The 18423-nt window shown below is 40.3% G+C and overlaps 1 protein-coding gene across 3 annotated transcripts; it reads right to left on the bottom strand.

Moving 5' to 3' along the window:
- Positions 1–47: 47 nt before the first annotated feature.
- Positions 48–18423, bottom strand: LOC119744604 (phospholipid scramblase 2-like). 3 transcript variants are annotated; one of them, XM_038220629.1, is made up of 10 exons: positions 18268–18423; positions 9403–9647; positions 7586–7745; positions 6792–6869; positions 6467–6543; positions 5598–5728; positions 4499–4619; positions 3640–3742; positions 3054–3112; positions 48–2047 (listed from the first exon to the last, which is right to left on the bottom strand). In XM_038220629.1, exons 2-10 carry the CDS (start codon positions 9616–9618, stop codon positions 2003–2005), a joined length of 990 nt encoding a protein of 329 aa, XP_038076557.1. In that variant the 5' UTR covers positions 9619–9647; positions 18268–18423; the 3' UTR covers positions 48–2002. The 3 variants fall into 3 exon arrangements, with proteins under 3 accessions (XP_038076557.1, XP_038076559.1, XP_038076560.1); XM_038220631.1 differs by lacking the exon at positions 18268–18423 and adding an exon at positions 13187–13328; XM_038220632.1 differs by lacking the exons at positions 9403–9647; positions 18268–18423 and adding an exon at positions 8144–8161.

Here is an 18423-nt window from a genome sequence, read left to right as displayed (position 1 = left end):
TACCAAAATTGTGATGAAAAAAAAGATAAAACAATCAATATACAATGTGCTATACAGTGTACAAGAACGTTTTATTGAAATGTGACCCGACTACAACAGAATTAGACAATTTTTGTTTTCAAACGCAAATCAACACACTTTTGAGCTGCAAAGAATTGTATATACACACACCAAGTCCTGTTTGAAAAAAAGTACAAACAAATTTGTTAACAGAAGCGTTTAGAAAGTTCTTATCAAATCGTACATTTTCAAAGTCCTACAATAAAATTACAGATTCATACTAACACAGATGTCATGTTTACTTATCCTAGCTTCTACCTTTTTACAAAATGTTGAATAAAAAAGTACACATCTTTGATTAAAATATAGTATTGACTCTAAGTAAGAACGTGGTTAACATTTGGTTTAGAAACGGCTACTGACCCCAAAACAAAAAATATCAAAACTGCCGAAAAAGCTGCTATAATTGAACTCATTTAAATCATCATCCATAATCCTCTCCTACAAGCAATTTCAATACACTTGATACCAATTAGTTCCTTTTCATTAAAAGTTCTTCAATCAAAAACAAAGCGTTGTGAAACTGACAAGAGTCGTAACTGAATTAAAATCACGTGGGTTAAAAAGAGAAAACTGGAAGAAGAAAAACATGTATAAATACTGTATAACGAGTACTCCTTGAATCTTAAATGACTTATGAGAGACATGGGCGTCGCGACGGGGGAGGGGCTTGCCCCCCCCCCCTCCCCCCGACAAGAAAAAAAGGGGGAAAAGGAAAAGATTTGCGAAATCATATTGTTGTTAATTTAATGGGTTGGGGGGGGGGGCAAATGTCCGTGCCGCCCACCCTCGAAAAAGATCTATCGGGAAAAGGCTGGGAAGTATAGGGATTTTTTTGGGGGGGGGGGGGCATTGGCTTTTCCCTCCTCTAGAAAAAAATCCTTGCGACGCCCATGATGAGAGTAACCACACCCAGTTGTATACACTAATGAAAAATGACACACCGATTGTATTTCTTATGGTATACAGAATGTATACATAATGGTTCAATTCCGTATGATTGTTCCATTTTTTCGACGATGAATCAACAATACGACGCTGATTCATAAGGCATTTTAATACAGTGTTGGTTAATTCTTTATCATTGATACTTTTTTTGTTGTTGTAATATGTCAAATGTCGACAAAATGTATGGCGAACGATTTGGTTAATAACAGGTACCGAAGTGCAATACATATCTTGGTAATTATTAAATTGAAAAACACGCGTATAAAACTGGAGAAATGACACACAGTCACTATTGTCTATAAAAATAATACAAAAGGGTAGCACATGCCAAGATGTGTTGATTAACTAAAATAATAAAAACTTCGAAATATGAGCCCTTATCAGCAAAACATGGGAAGATGACCGACATAGAATGCCGACAAGAGGAGTATTACCCTGATGAATCCGAATAATTTTCATTTTGGAATGCATTTTAATAGGCACACACAGCTCCTCTTATCAAAGACGAACATACTAGCTTTTAATTATTTAAACAGTGATCTCTCATACTTTTTTTCACCAACCATTAATTTTGTGGCGTCATACATGTTTTTGCTATCACCCTCTATATACATATTATTGATTGAGAGATCTTACCCTTATGACGTAAGTACTGAAATAAAACACCTTTTAAAAAATGTACATGTATTCCGCATGATCAATTGTCATTGATGTCATTTCTTGAAATAAAAAAACCCAAAAGCAGACATCGATAAAGCTGTGTCTGGCAGTTACTGATACTCATTGTCTTACATTAGATTACTTAACATTAGGTTTAATAAAACTCGATTTGTCAGATCAGGTCATACTTTTTTTTTATCACGAAATCCCGCAAGTTGAACAAAAATGAATACGTTATGTATATATATTTTTCTAATGATAGCTCAATCAGCAGTGACGCATGTGACGTAGGCAGACTTGTGACCTCCTTTCCAGCCGTCCAAACGGGTCACGATTAGTGGTTGTTGTTGTTCTTCGGCTGCTCAAAGAACATGAAGTCCTGCAAAGTGAGAGTGTAGAGGGACAAACAATGATTTCTTGCATCGTAACTCTCCCCACTTAAAGCTCGAGCAGTATCATTAATCTGACTCTTATCCGTACTAAGGTTCCAGACAGATGTCACGGTAATTTAATGTTTGTTTCGAGGCAATTTATAAGGCCGGTGTTTATTTCTGGTTTCCCTGGCATGGAACAAATGAGACAGAATTCTACCCCACATTGCTTTACGGCGGGTATTACACTTGTTTACCTATGGCATGCCCAAACAGTTTCAAACTGGTTTCCATTAGGTACTTGGTTAGTTCTTCTAAATACTCCGCAGGGGAGTTTTAACAGGAGGCCAGAAACACCGGGGCAAACCCCTTCTCTTCAATAGCGATAAGTGTTACTGGGTTTTTTAACGTGCATCACACAACACACGGGACCTATGGCTTTACGTCCCATCCGAAGGACAAAGCAATAATGGTTAAGTGCCTTGCTTAAGGGCACAACCCAGGCCCGAAGCCACATTCTGCTGCCTCTGAAACAACTGAGCATGAGTCCGGTGTGGTGCTCTTAACCGCTAGGTCATGACACTCCATAGCGAACAGTCCATCGCAAGTTACTCTCCTGCTAATGCTGGTATACCCTTTGCAGGTATACTCCAGGATGGAGAGAGGCAATTGGGGTTAAGTGTCATGCCCAAGGACATAACATATATATTGCCCAGCAGGTGGATTCCAACCCCTGACCCTCTGATCATGATAATAGTACCCCTATACAATCGACTATCGTTAGTACGAACACTGTTAATACAAATTCTGGTTATAACAAACATTTTGGCTAGGTCTGATTGAGTTTGTACTTACGAGAGTCAACTGTATTATACCTTGTGTTTTTTACATGTATATGTATATCAAAACCTCAATGGCAGACCATTTCCAAATTTAAGCCATTTAAGCAGAAAGATAGAAAAGTACATTTCGTTTGTCAATTTAAAATAATGACAGATAAATGCTTATACTTACAATTAAGAAGACGGCCCCAAGTAGTGTGGCCTTTACCTTGACGTCAAGATCAGTAGGAACTGAAAATTACAATCACGAATATTATTTTTAAATAAAATAATAAATTTGCGTTTATAGAACATTTTGAGAAAGAAGGTTCTTAAGGCCGTGTCCGAAAGTTGTGGCTGCGGCACGTGCGCCTGTGGAAGTCATTGGCTTGTGGCTACAGCCAATTCCCGTAGACGTGTGTTACTCCCTGCCGCAGCCAGTTGATTCGGGCATATATCCCTAAAGTTAGCATTTGATAAAATCACACAACTTCTAACACATGATGGCGCCATTCATTGTCCAGTTATATTTTGGCTTCTCTTTCGACATCTACCGCCCATATAGGGTTCGTCTATTCCCGTTCCTACCAAGCTTGTATTTTCTCTTCACATACATATAGGATATTAAACATTGACTGGAATCTTCTTTTGTTCCTTTTTAAAAACCTTTTTTTTCGCGATTTTTTTCTATTTGAAAGGTACAGGCGGAAAATGTTGCCCTTCAAACTACATGTAATACGCTGTCCGTGTGTTTTTTTGGTAATACTTCGTGAACTTACAGGAAACGCCAAAGTTGTCGGCGTTGGTGTAGATTTCCTTGACGAATCCGCTCCATTGCTTGCTGACTTTGCCGACTTCGTTAGCCAAATCAGTACTCATGACCTAAGAGGTAAAAAAAATATTTACAATTAAAAGTCATCCATTCAAAACGTCGGTTCTTGACATTAAGAAAATTGTACCTAATAGGGAGACACATTCTAGTACTTTTAGTTGTTTGATATGAGGGGAGGGAGTATTCACAAAAATTGAAAAATTATTGTTTGTGCACAAGTCTATGGTAATGTCTCCGACTGTACCATTTTCGGTAATTATAAATGGCTCTTATCATAGAATTTTAAGACATTAAGGTAATTGACCTTTATCGCCGTTTGCGACTTAGCCACGCCCCTTGAGCCCGGTTCATACTTCATGCGAAAGCGAATGCGAAGCAAATTTGACGTCATGAAACATTCGCTGCGAAATTCGCCCGAGTTGAAATATGTTCAACTTTTACGAATTCGCAGCGCGAATACTTGCCATGACGTCACAAATTCGCGTTCGCTTTCGCTTTCGTGAAGAGCATGAACCGGGCTTTGGACAACCCCATGGAGTTTTTGGACACTAACTTTCGTTTGTCTCGGATTTTGCGGGTTCCGCGTCCATTTGTACATCATGTAATTGGACATTATTTCACAAGCTGCGTTGACGCGATTCTACCGCGATAGGTCAATTGTAACCATTCATAACTTTTGTTACATACTATTAGGTAAAATAATGCACCAATGAAAATAATCACAGAATATCCAAGTCACCCATGCTTAAAACCAACCAATGAGAGCAGATCACTACCTACAATCCACCAATCAGAGAGGCTCTTACATTGAAATTTTGGTCCCACGTGCAGCAGGCGCCCTGGCAGACGCAGCACGGTCCACGGATCTTCAGCACGGGCTCCCTGTTGGCGTTCAGGATGTCATAATGGGGCGACCAACCACTCTGACTAAAAATGGGGGGGGGGAACAAATAACGAAATTTAAAAAGCACTCTACCAAAAGTTGGGGTGAAGGCGTCTTGAATCACTCGATATAATAAATCAATCAGTAAAGTTCTTTTTTTCCAAAAAAAGAAGACATTTCACTCTTTTAAACTTACTCTGTTCAACTGAAACTAGAGACAAGACGATTAATAATTGTGAAATGCATTCAAACGAACAGGTCGAGTTTTCACTCAAGTTTCCGTTAAGGTGATTCTTTGCTAAATTATTTCAATTTAAATTTAGAGTAAATTTCACTGTAAACCGTCAGTTCCTTAGTTTTATTCTTTAGAAGTAAGAACGTAAATTAATATACATTCAATGCTGTGTTAATTTGTCCAGGCAGTTTTCACATGGGTCCAGATCATATATTAAGAACATCTTTCTACTTTTTTTTTTAAATCAGTATTAATGTCAACAAAGAACTGTAACAGAAATGTGTCTTCGAAGTGACAGCTCATTCAAGCATTCTGTTCAATATCGTGCAATGTCTTCAATGGAACGTGGTGGATAGCGTACCAGGCCCATTATACATCATTCGCTACGTGGGTTGATAATGAGGAGCAATCCGTGAAACTCGAATGCTGGATGTGAATCGACTTCTTGAAAGTGCCAATCAAGCTTCCGTTAGTGCGCCAAATCCTCACAAGCATACCAAAATGAAACTTTCAATACGTCTTCAACACAATGTGACTGTGAGACTTAATCTGTATTAAAGGGTTCTACATACTTTACGACAGTGTTAAACAGACTTATGACACTGAAAAAATACTTACGATATATAGGCAGATAAGGCTTACGATATAGGCATACGACTTACTTTGTCGCACGTAAAGCATGCATAATCAAGCGAGACTCTTTTGCGAAAAGACTGTCTAAAACTCGAAACCAGAAGAGTCATTACGCTGAATATAAGACTTATAATGATATGAGCATAAGACTTACGCTTGTCGCACGTATCCCACGACCTGTCCCACAGGCGCCTCTACGGCTACTTCGAAGCCACAGCAATCGACATTGGCACACCAGCAGCAACCGGCACAGCACTTGAACTCACGGCTCACTCGGATGACCTCCTGAAATGACCAATCATAAATACATGTTATATATAAATGCCGAAGTGATTAACAGAAGAGTCATGTTCTGATTGACAAGACTGTAATGGATATGCATAATGTGCGTTTTAGTTAATCACAAGTCTTAGGATCATGACAGCTACCTTCCTGTGGTGATCCTGTTAAGAGAAGACTTCTCGAACTGAAGCTGTTAACCCAGACACTAGTCCATACGAACGAACGAACGAACGAACGAACGAACGAACGAACGAACGAACGAACGAACAAGTCTTGCAGTTTCCATTAGCCCAGCAACGAGTTGTTCAAATTCACTTGACAAAGGTAAGCCAATTCTCCTCGTCATTGGTCGTTCTCGTTTAGTGTGTGATCTTACTCTTGACTGGCTGCGTGATTTCCTGTGCTGAACTCGACTCACTCTGAATTATTATTGCAATAGTCACTATTCACGTTTATGCAGTGTTTTTTTAAGGCAGTGCTTTTAACCCTGTGTATAAACAGGGAATTAGCTAATCGAACGCACCCAAGAACAGTGCCAAGTCACGTGTGAGGGTCGTAGACCATATAAGATCAAGGAGAGCAGATTTCATAGGAGTCCGAATTTTATATGACACCGGCTTTAGCCAATTCGGATGCGGCCTAGCCGACCGTAAGCGGAGAAGTGATGCACTCTCATCATCACGCGTCACGCGAGGGGCCTTTGAAGATTCTATATAATGACCTTTTGAGACACTGACCTACCTGTTGCATGTTGTCTGTAATATGCATGGTGAAGCCACGTTGTGGTCCACAGCACTGCCTCTGGCAAACGTCAGATTCTGTTTGGAACAAAAATATGCAAAATAACTACTTTAAGATTATTTTTGCATGCTGAGCTATTCAAAAACAGCTGTGTCGTTCTATAAATTTTAAACAATATTGTATGCTTTTTTTAAAGTTTAATGACTGGCAACATTCATCAAGACTGTCCAAAACTTTTCCAAAATGTGGTTTAGTATGGAAACATCTTTATTTATTAAAATTTGCCAGCCCCGCTCTAACAGATTTTAATAATAAAAATGCATACCTTCATGAGCGAAGTAGATCTGTTGTCCCACACTGTTCTTGACCTGATATCGGTTAGACGTTTCCCAGTTGGTGAAAACTAAAAGAAAAACCAGTTAAAAAAAAAAAAATAAAGACAATAATTCAATTAACTGATGAATGAATGGTGAACAAAGGAAACTAAAAGCAAGGCACATGATACGACCTGTCAAATAGATAACCAATTAAATTCTTTCTTTCTTTCCAATTCAATGATACAATACAAATTTTCAAACACAGTATCTCAAATAATAACAAACATTATAATAATGAAAAAAAAAGTAACAAGTCTCAATTCAAACAAAATTTGATCAAAAATACAACAAGGTATACATGTACATGTATGTTTTTTAAAAGTAACAAATAATCAATTCAAAATAATGGTAAAAAATATGCAACCGTCGACCAACGTCACTCGAACTCGCGTTACAGTCAACCATAGTTGGATAACTCTGGTAAACTTCATCTATAATTCATGATCGTCCTATCACTGGTTACGAGTGGTCGCGTTCATTATAACGCAGTGCAGGGAACCAGGGTCGAAAAGTTTTGTTAATGAGGTTTAACCGTATTCGGTTGACTCGTGACATTCGCGCGCAGGCGCAAAATTACGTCGAAAATCAAAGACTTTTCATAATCTGCCCTCTCGAACTTGTCCATAATTGGTGCTGTTGTCATCTGAAATTTGCACCCCTATGAAATTTGGCCACTGAGCATGCGCAGTATGACTAATGCGTCCGTATTTCAGAGAGTCCAAATTTTTACAGCACACCGTACCTTCAAAGAGCTCGACCTGTTGGTGGACCAGAAGCTGATCGATCTGCGTCAGATACTCCAGGCCGGGAGGACATCCGGGTATACTTTGAGGGGCGGGCATCCACTGCGTCGGCGCCGGTTGTCCCGGCAACGCACCAGGAACGCCCGGCTGGCCCATGATCTGGCAGGAGAGAAAAGACAAAAGCGCGGGAAATAGGATGAATGTGAAAGTCTTCCTCGAACCGAACATGAGGTCCAAGAAGGCATTTGATGCGAGACAAAAAACGAGACTGCAATTTTAAAGAAATCTTTCACTCCAATCAATGCATATGGATCGGAGTGATTTTGAATACATTTGCTGCAACGTTTTCATTGTGTTCCAATTTGGCGATCCCGTGCAACGAACGTATCAGCTGTTTGCGCTGACCACAGGACATACAATGTAAGCGTCTTAAGTAAAAGGTAAAGGTCCCGTAGCCATTATTGGCCGTCGGGGACAGTGGGATGTTAGAGGTCCAGTGTGTCTTGGGCGCGGCATACGAGTGGCGGTGCCCATCTCCTCTCCTCTCGCCGTCGTACCTTCCCTGAGCGAATCAGGGACCCGTTTTTTTTCACTGCTGGGTCGTCAGAGGGAGTTTTTAGTCCGAATGGGATTCGAACCGCCAACCTTCCACTCCGTAGCTCCGCGCTCTATAACCGCTCGGCTACGAGGCCCCTAAGCGTCTTAGCACAGTCCAAACAAAGTGAGTAGCGCATTCCGCTCATGTTTTGCTCCCGGCTCTACATTTTAAAAAGCCTTTAAAAGCTTTACAAGTTTTCCAAGAAAGCCTTCTTTCCCGATTGAACTGATTGATGGAGATAGAGTGTGTGTCATTCATTAATAGAACTGAAATCGGTTGTGAGCAACAACAGGGTCTAATAACTTAGGATCTAAAATCGATTTCATGGAAATCGACATCGTTGGTACACAATCATGACCAACTGAAATTGACCCTTCTCTTGTCAGTTTACAAATTGGCTATTCCAGCGTTACGTAATGTCCGCGACAGCGCTTTTAATAACTCAGTTATTAACCAGGAAAAGTATTTGTCTACTCACATGCATCCGTCATCTAGTAATGTCCAGGAGATTACAGACTAGGAGTTGTGGCTCATTTCTATGAATCCTTCATTTGATATCCTGGTTAATTGGCTCTATCACGGACATAACACTATATACCCTTTCACAATGATGGAATTGCCCAAATAATGCACAGCGTTGTTTAGGACATTATATTGGGAGAAGCTTTCGGATACAATCAATATGAGGTGACTATTTGTTTAAAACAAAAAAAAAGTAGTTTTGCACACAAACCAGAGGTGTTCAATACATCGACGTTTTATGGATATGCCGACCTTACCGGTATACGCCCAGCACAACTTGCAACTGTTACTGTCCAAGTTCAGTTATCTTCGCTATGGAGAGGTCTATGTTATGTTGGATATGATATCGACCAACATGCCAATTGAGTCCACGAATTTAGATGCTCCTACCCGAACAGAAAACTCACAAGCTTACAAAATCCCGTCTTGCTCCAGAGAATATTACCAGATGTCTTTCTTCCCCCGCACTGTAAGTCAATGGAACAAGCTTCCCGAATAATTGTAGAGGCTTGCAACCCTTCAAAGTTTAAGCAGATTCTAACTACTAATGGGTCTTCAATGTCAAAATAATAGGCTACGCATTCCATCCGCTAGTTGCAAACCCAACAATGTGCCTGAGTCTTCAACATTATGAAGTTGGCGCAGAGCTGATACAACTTCGTTTCCAATTTCAAAAAGGGACATTGTTATACTCACGGGTTGACCGCCAGCATAGCCGGGTGGGGCAGGCGGCTGTCCGTAGCCCGGCTGGGGTTGACCGTAGCCCGGCTGGGGTTGACCGTAGCCCGGCTGAGGTTGACCATAGGCCTGTGGTGGTTGACCGTAGCCTGGCTGCGGTTGCGATTGGTACCCCGGCTGTGGTTGACCGAAAGCTTGCATCGGCTGTCCCGGTTGTCCTGATTTGTCGTCCATAATTTAGCTTGTCTTCTCTGCACACAAATCTGTTGAGGAAGAATGCGAGTCCGAATGAGAAGGCGTTCAAGAGGTAAATCCAGGTAGATCCAAGTATGTTTCGTGCATGCGTTCTGAAATCGTGAAGCGCGTATTCAGTCCTATGATCCAGATCACTGTGTGTATTGCTAAACGATTTCCAACGTTAGAACGTTTGTCAACGTTTGCACAGGTAGGACCGACTGTTTGCTACTAACGTTGGCAAACGTTAACAACGTTGGCAAACGGTCCTCCTGAGTTACGTACATTTTTTTAAATGGCCTATACCCACGCAATGAACGTAACGATTCATATGAAGTTCATGAATATTACTGGGGGGGGGAATTACTTCCAATCACAATAAGTTTTCAAGGATTTTAAAGCTGTTACCCAAGGGCAGATCCAGGGGGAGGGGGCCAAAGGGGCTATTCCCCCCCCCAAAAAAAAAAAACGAAACCATTTTTTTTATGTGACGTCGCAATAAAGGCAGGCAATGAGTACATCACCATCTTTTCCTCAAAAAACCCATTGGTTAAAGTGGTCAGAAAAATGCCTCAGATGGCACCACAGAGCATCTAAATCAAAAAAAAAAAATTCGAACCACGCCGTAATTTTTTTGACCCACTTTTTGGGGATTAAATTTTTTTTGGCCCCCCAAAAAATTGTGTTCTCGATCCACCCTTGCTGTTACCGAAACACAGACACTTCATTTTCAGATTTTCGGTGACATTGTCATTCCACTTCGGGTTGGTACGTTTGCGGGGCCAAGCTAACGAACGCATCGCTAACGTCTTTTTCCAACACGCAGCACTTGTGTACTTCGTCGCATTGTGTGTAGAAGGAGTGCATTTATGGGCTCGGTTTTCCCTGCGATGTATAATGTACTATAAACATTAAAATTTAGTCGCCGTGAGCCACTTTAGTAGCTCATGTAGGCCTCATTAATTATTTTCATGCAAGTAAATGTTGGGAGCTCTATCGTTGACGTCATAGACCAGGTAATTTGTTGTTAAATTAAAGTCCGACGTCCGTATTTCAGAAGCACCAAAATGTATGCCTCGATCAAGGTTCCATTACGCCCACTCGGTAGCGCTCTTTAGTCACTGCAGGATAACACATTTCATTCAATTAATTTCCTTTCCCAGTTTAAGTATCCAAACACGCACTCATGGTGAGACTGATTGAAAATATCCCTTCATAATATTAGATGGAAGAGGCTCAGTTTATGTAAATTTTATATGAAACCATTAGGGTCTTTCTAAGGCGCGTTTATGGTCGCTTGGGGTGGGGCGTATTACAGATTAAAACGTTCAAATGTTAGCACTTTGACTCTAACCTTATTTATACAGACGTATTCAACCAATAAATAAATTGATGAAATGTTTTATGGGAATAGGTTTTACAATGACTTCTTGTGTATTTGGGGGTTTTTTGGGGGGGGGGGGGGGTTGGGTTGGATCAATACTCCTATAATAGACGTCCTCACAGTGATTCATTTTCACATGGGTAAAACGCGTCAGTTTGATTACTTTCCAATGCTACATGTGTCATGACGTCAACCAAATCCGGTAATGCGGTACAACGCACAAAGTGAAAAAATAACAAGTCCCCTTGTCAATGGAATTTTCCATCTGAGAGAATTTTTATTTATTGTTTATTTAAAAAGAAAAGAAAAAAAAAAAGGTTTTTAGAAGGAGGCCTTGAGTTCGAGTCCTATCCGCGTAGGCTTGTCAGTTTTGTCATTGTAATTTGCTCACAGGGATCTCTGAGTTTTAAGTGCTGGTTCTACCGGTTAAACGGTCCATGAGAGTCTGTCACAAGCCAATGTCGCCCATATCAGGCTGGCGTTTCAATATCTCCGGTTTCAGCCTGAGGCCCGAGCATGAGACTACTGAGAATATGTCTATCCCCCTGGATGGGATGCTAGTCCATCGCAGGTTACTCCCCAGCTAATGCCGGGGCCCATTTATACTCCTCATGGGTGGAGAACGGCAAGTGGGGTGAAGTGGCTTGCCCAAGGACACAATTAGCGTAGGACAACAGCTGGATTCGAACCCCTCACCCTCTTAGGCCACTTAGGCTTAGGCTACTTAGGCTTAGGCTATTCCACCATGAAGCTCTGTTCCGTGAAGAATAATGGCCTACACATGTCATTTTTGGCATAACATTTGATGTCATTATGGACGTTTTACAATAAACCTATTTATAGATGTCTATAAAAACATATTGCTCAGTGTCTATAAAGTTATTCAAAAATGACGTTCCAATGTCATCTACCACGTCTACAGTGTAGATCTTCACTGTTCAACCATGGCGGAACGTTACTCCTCTGCGATTCAGAACTTTTGATTTACATCAGCTAAAGCCCCTGTCACACTTGTCCGAATCGTCACTCCGTTCATGTTCCGAGTAAAACATTGTGGATTCGGTGTTTAATCGGTTTGAACTGAACTCAAACGGATTTCCCTCGGTTTTCCAACGCTATATACAATGTACTCGTGTACGTTCGGTGATGCACTGAGGAACTCGGAGAAATTATTGAACCTGTTTAATAATTTCTCCGAATTGTCGCGGCAACCTCAATACGGACGGTATCTGGTATACACACGGAATATGCACGGAATGCACGGAATGCACGGAATACACACTGTACTCATTCGTTGCCATTCGTTGCAATGCGGAATAGGTACGGAAGAGTACGGAACAGGCCTCCGTATGTATTCAGAGTTCATTCCGAACCCACATTGTAATGCCGATCAAAAAACGGACTTTGATGTCACTTTATCCGATGATATACCGCATTACCACGATGTAATACCATATAAATAACGGAGACGAACGGAATATAAACGGAATGTTCGGAAAGCGGTCGGTCTTGAGATCAATGAATTTTTCAAAGTTTGGCATGTCCGGTGATGATCGGAGAGGTTCTGAATATAGACGGATTGCAATCGGAATAGCAACTTATTAGATCCGGAATAAGACCGGATTATGATCGGTGTATTTTCATTTCTGGCTGGTTTTTTGACATTTCTCTCCGAACGTGTCCGAATTAATAATATTTCAGATCGGTTTATGAACGGAATTATAGATTCGGACAAGTGTGACAGGGGCTTTAGAGGGCCTAAAAACTGTCTACGTACCAAGAAGGTTAGCCCCATAAATGTGGCCAATTTACTGGACTACCTCCGTAAATAAAGGCCACACATCCACCATGTACAAAAAACATGTCGAACTTTGTCAAATTTTTAGGCTTAGTTTGTAGTTAATTTTTGCTTTAGAAGCATACTCACCCTCTTTATACGCTAATCAAAAAGTGCTGCCCTTTTCAGATGTCTATTTTTTCGTGAAATTTCATGTTGACATTTTGATACGCAAACGTGTGCAAACGAATCTGGAAATTAGATATGTAGATATTCAATAGCCTACATGCAGGAGATGATAAAATAGCTGCATTGATATTCTTCTCATACTATGGTCAGATAGTCATGAATGTTTTGTCAAGCATTGTTATTATTTGGAATATTAATAAATGAGGATATATACTCACGTTAGGCCTACGTGAAGTTATTGTTCCACAACGATACCAGCGAAACACGGCCGAGGTCAAAACAAATCGGAAATAGTTGACGCAATGCTAGCTCATGGTCACAGTACAATGCAGCCAACACCCAGTGCTTTTACAACATGTACATATACCCAAAGGACCCCCATCGAGCATACAATGCTTATCTTCAAATTTGAGTTTGAAAACATTTGTTGCGTAACCTTAGTGCCGGTCGTTAACGCAGCTTCGCGCATAATCTATTCTGTCAATAATCGTGAGTGGGTCCGGGGCTAGCGAAAGAAAAGAGTTGACTTACGAAACACCGGGCATCGATATAATATACATATATAGCTCTCATAACAAAATAATTAACAAAATAATTAACACGAGGCCAGATGTTGCATGCTCAGCGGATAGCAGACGAGGATCGACTTCCGTGTTCTGAACATTAACAGTAATTTGGAATTCTTTACTCGTTTCAGACAAATACATTCAAATCGAAAGAGATTTTAAAAATAGAATGGTTTTATCTATAAGTTCTATAATCACTATTTTCGTAATGAGTAATTTCTATACAACAAGTGGAAACTTTGATTTGCATTTTCAGAATGTTAATTTGTTTAATGGTTGTGTTTTATATTGCGAGCACCCAAGCGTGCATAATGTTATTTTAATGTATTAAAATTCTGCCCACCGCATATTTTATCATTACGTTTAACCATGTTGTTTTTATTCCTCCATGGTTTAACACATGCAAGGTCGACAGTAAATGTGTAGTTGTGCAATTTTACAGATTCTCGTGATATGCCAAAGAGAAACATCTTATAAAAATGTATTTATTTACAAGGAAATCTGATCACAAATCGTGCCCTATACTAGTCTACATGCATGTATCAATTTTTGATGAACAGAAATTCTCCATTATGAAAGCCATCTCGCCGTAAGCGGTTGATCGCACGGCCAATGTCACCCGAATAGTGAACTACACGTTCCTTGGGAGAGTAAATTCCATCAAATCCTCGTTATTTTTTTCCAAAGGTTGTTGGAAGCAAAATACGATCGTGTCAAAAAAGAGTTTTAGACAAAAAAGCGTATCCGTGTTGTTTTTCCACGAACAATACCATACTGATGCCGGATTGACAAAGGATCTGATATTTCCGAAAGAGAGTATTAGTGGATTCAGCTTTGAGTACAACACTACAGACATGTAAATCGATTCTACAAGCCAACACAAACACTCTGATTTCGGTATGGATACCAGCTAGGAATCGATCCCTGATGCAGACGTAGTGTATAAATAAATTATGTACCATCCAAGGGCGGATCCAGAACACCATTTTTTTTGGGGGGGGGGCCCAAAAAATGTTGTTCCCCAAAAAAGTGGGTCCCAAAAATTACGGCGTGGGGTTCGGGGCCCGCTTAATCCCGCTTGGATTCTACATGCTCTGTGGTGCGATATGAGGCAATTTCTGACCACTTTAACCATATCCTTTTGAGGAAAAGATGGTGGTGTACGCTGTGCCTGCCTTTATTGTGACGTCACTTTAAAAAAAAAATGGGTTCGGGCTTTTTCTTGGGGGGAGGGGGGGCACGGCCCCCGTTGCCCCCCCCCCCCGATCCGCCCTTGGTTGAAGAGCTATACAAAGTCATGTACTTCACTACATTATTAAAAGTGGGTTTTCTTCTTTTTGCACTACCCTGTATAATGCACTCACTCCTTTTTTTTTTGTTAAAAATATTATGGTTACAACGATTTGTACTTTTGATGATTTCATCATCTGATGTCAAAAGGTATTTGCCAACCAAGTCTTAATAAACCATTTAAAATCCAATAGACCGAAAAAATGGTAAATTATTATACGGCTCTTATCTGAGTGAATCGTAAGATCGTCACAGACAAATCAGAAAATAATTATCAACAAGTGATGAAGCTTTCATTTTTTTTTTCATATCTGTGGGGAAAAAAGATTCCGGCTGGCTTTGATCAACCACTTACAAAATTACAAATCATTCAAATGTCAAATGTCGAATGAAAAACAAATCTGGAAAGGCGTACGATTATTGAACTCGTAAACTGTGTTGCTTTAGCGAACTCAAATCAGCGACTTGAATTAAGTCTAGTCAAAACAGCAAGGCCAGAGTACGCGGCTACGCGCTTGATGGTGAATCATAGGCCTACAGACCATACATGTACGCGCAATGGAAAATTCCACAACTTCCAAACATATTGTTATTGGATTTCCACAATTTGAGAAAATGACGTCAAACAGGCATTGTTTTCTTTTTCAGAAATGAGTTAACAATTCCGTTTTGCCATTTCCTTAGAATGTTTTTAAGCTCCAACTTCAAGAATTGTATTCTTTTCTGTGAGTCAAATTCAACTTATAGCGACGTTTTGTCTGCACAAGGTATAAGGAAGTGAGACTGCAACCAGACTATGGCACCGTGTAAACCATCCGTGTGTTGTTGTAACCTCTTAACATCAATCTCAAAAAAATGCCATAGGTTTATGACCAAACTGTTTTTTTCTAAAGCTCCGTCGGGTTTGTTGATCTTTTACATGGCGTTACAAATTCCTCATCTTTTATCGCACTCCGATACTGAAACTCCCGTTTGGTAATAAACTGCGCATTAAAGGTCTAGTGTTTACTATTAGTTTTGAGGGGTTTTTTTTAAACAAAATTAAATATTTAAGCTTGACGTGAAGAGCAATTATAGATATACACGAACTTGTGATAGAGTTTTAAAATTCAGAGAAATGACCCAACCCTCCTAGCCTGTAATCTCCTTAACCATTAGATGACGGATGTATAACATTAATACATTATCAGGTTTATTCACTGTGATCCTAAAGGCTCTGTCAATGGACATTACATAACGCTGGAATTACATATATACGCCGCATTCCTTCCTTCCTTCCTTCCTTACAAGTGCTGCCTTCATCATGGTTGAAGATAAACGCACTGCCAGAAACACACATTCTCGAATTTGTATCCTTGTGGAGACATTTCTTTGCTCTCGTGTAGTAAGGTTTTCGAGTTTGAAAGTGTAGTTTCAAAATGCTCTTATTTTAACCAGCATTAATTTCCTTGGCTGAAATTCGGACTTAATATCCCTGTTCTAAAACTCTTCCATTTCCCACCTTGGAAATTCCTAGTTTTTGAGTAACATCCATATATCTATTTCGTGAAAACCTTGTGGAGACCTATTCATCTATAGAAATTGCCCTGTGGAGACCTATACAATCTTTTGTTCCCTATTGTGGAAATGTCTCCACAAGGATACAAATTTGCGCTCACCGAAGAGACCCTTTCTCTTAGCGATTAGCGTTTGGGTTCTTTAACATGGATTGCACACGGGACCAACGGCTTTACGTCCCATCCGAAGGACGAAGCAATAATGGTTAAGTGTCTTGCTTAAGGACACAAATGTAGAGACCGGGACTCAAACCCACACTCTGCTGATCAGAAACACCAGCAGAGCTTGAGTCCGTGGTGCTCTTAAACGCTCAGCCTAGCCATGACACGCCACTGTACGCCACTGTGAGTGTATAACAAAAATGTTTAATTGTCGGCGAACATGCACTCCCTTGAATGTTCACGTATTTGCATTCTTTTTTGAAACTATATGGTATTTAGTGATTTATATTCAAGCTTATGTGTGGCCAAATCGAAAAGTTGACATTATAACGAAGTCAAGGGGAAAGAGTCAAGGTGAATCTGGCATGGTGAACAAATTCCGTTTTGTGGGGATATCCTTACTTGTTTGTGGTCAGTTCCCATGAAAACATTGAGTTGCAGCAGTAAGAAACAAACTAATTTTGCTTTATCCAATACAATGTAATTGCTCTTTCTGTATCATGCATGGTCATGTACAACGTTGAAACTTCAGCTTAATTCAGATCCTTGGACAAATAGCGAAAACAACGATGGTTTTGTTCGAAATTCGTTAATTTGTTATTTGAGAAGGATCTAGGTGTGGAGCATGTGATGTGGACCAATATATTTGAGAGAATTTGCGTCTGCAGTGAGATAGTGAATCTTATCAGTAAACGACTGGCAATTAGCCTACATCGAATTCAGCACTATAGTAGGGCAGGATACTATAATTATATACAATAGTTATCTGTTTGGTTTTGATCTTTACACTATTTGATAACTACGTCTGAAAATAGGCCTATTGATTTTCAAAGTAAACATGGACTGCAGACTGGCGGGGTATGGCTTTGAGCGAATTAACCTCTATTCAAGTCGTCAAGAATAACTTATGGATGGGAAATACTTTAACATCGTGTTAATTAATTGAGCTAATTACAAGTTAACTTCATTATTATTCCTGGTTTGTGTGCAGATTCACTCTTTTATCATTGTGCATAATCATTGTCGGAGGCCTTTGCTATATAGGGAAAAATGTATACCAGACGCCCGTGTCACTGACCCGATCGAAGTGTTTGCAACACCAACATAGAATATGCAGCTTCAGTCTCGTGTCTTTTTGTAATTTTACTCCTGCATTTTAACCAAACAGTCGAGTCGAGTATTAGGGGCCATGATGGCTGCCACTGCGGCTCTGGCCGAAGTGAGGAAAGATTCCTATATCTGGCGGACCAGATGTACCTGTGTACAAACCCTATGAGATTGGACTGAAAAATTCTAAGTGTTTTCTAAGAAAATGCTTGTATTTTCTCACTGCTCAAATTGACTTTGATGACATGAAATTGCTATCTGGGGGCTCGTTAGTCAGATGAAAATTAGTGAACTTCGTATATGGAAATCTTTCCTTTGTGGCTGCTAATTTCGACTTTTTATGACATATTAATATCACTTTCTGATGGCTGATAGGTCATTGAAGGGGAAAATTATTGATGGCCATTGGCCAGATATGGGAATCTTTCCCGAAGGGATTAAATGCGCTGGCAACTTTGCAAAATGCAACAGATATCAGTCATATCGGTGTGTAAATGATGTAGGGGCCTACACTACAAAAATGTATCGCAAAGTGGCTCCCAACGCTTCTCCAAAGCCCCCGCCCCTTACTGAGCCTCATCAATTTTCACCAAGATAAGAAAATGCCGCTGAGCTTACCTGAGCAGTAAACGCACCGTATCTCAGTAGATGTTTGTCGTCTGCCTGTGAACTGTAACTCCAGGTGCGGACACGGACACGCAAATGGCGCAGCAACGCCGGACTCTTCTTACCGTCACAATGGCGCTTCGGCCGAATGAATATTTGCATAAAGGA

This window comes from Patiria miniata, unplaced genomic scaffold, assembly GCF_015706575.1.
Source record: "Patiria miniata isolate m_02_andy unplaced genomic scaffold, ASM1570657v1 HiC_scaffold_7, whole genome shotgun sequence".
Lineage (NCBI taxonomy): Eukaryota > Metazoa > Echinodermata > Asteroidea > Valvatida > Asterinidae > Patiria > Patiria miniata.
Note: the sequence above shows the minus strand (reverse complement) of the source record. Positions and strands in the feature narration are given on the sequence as shown.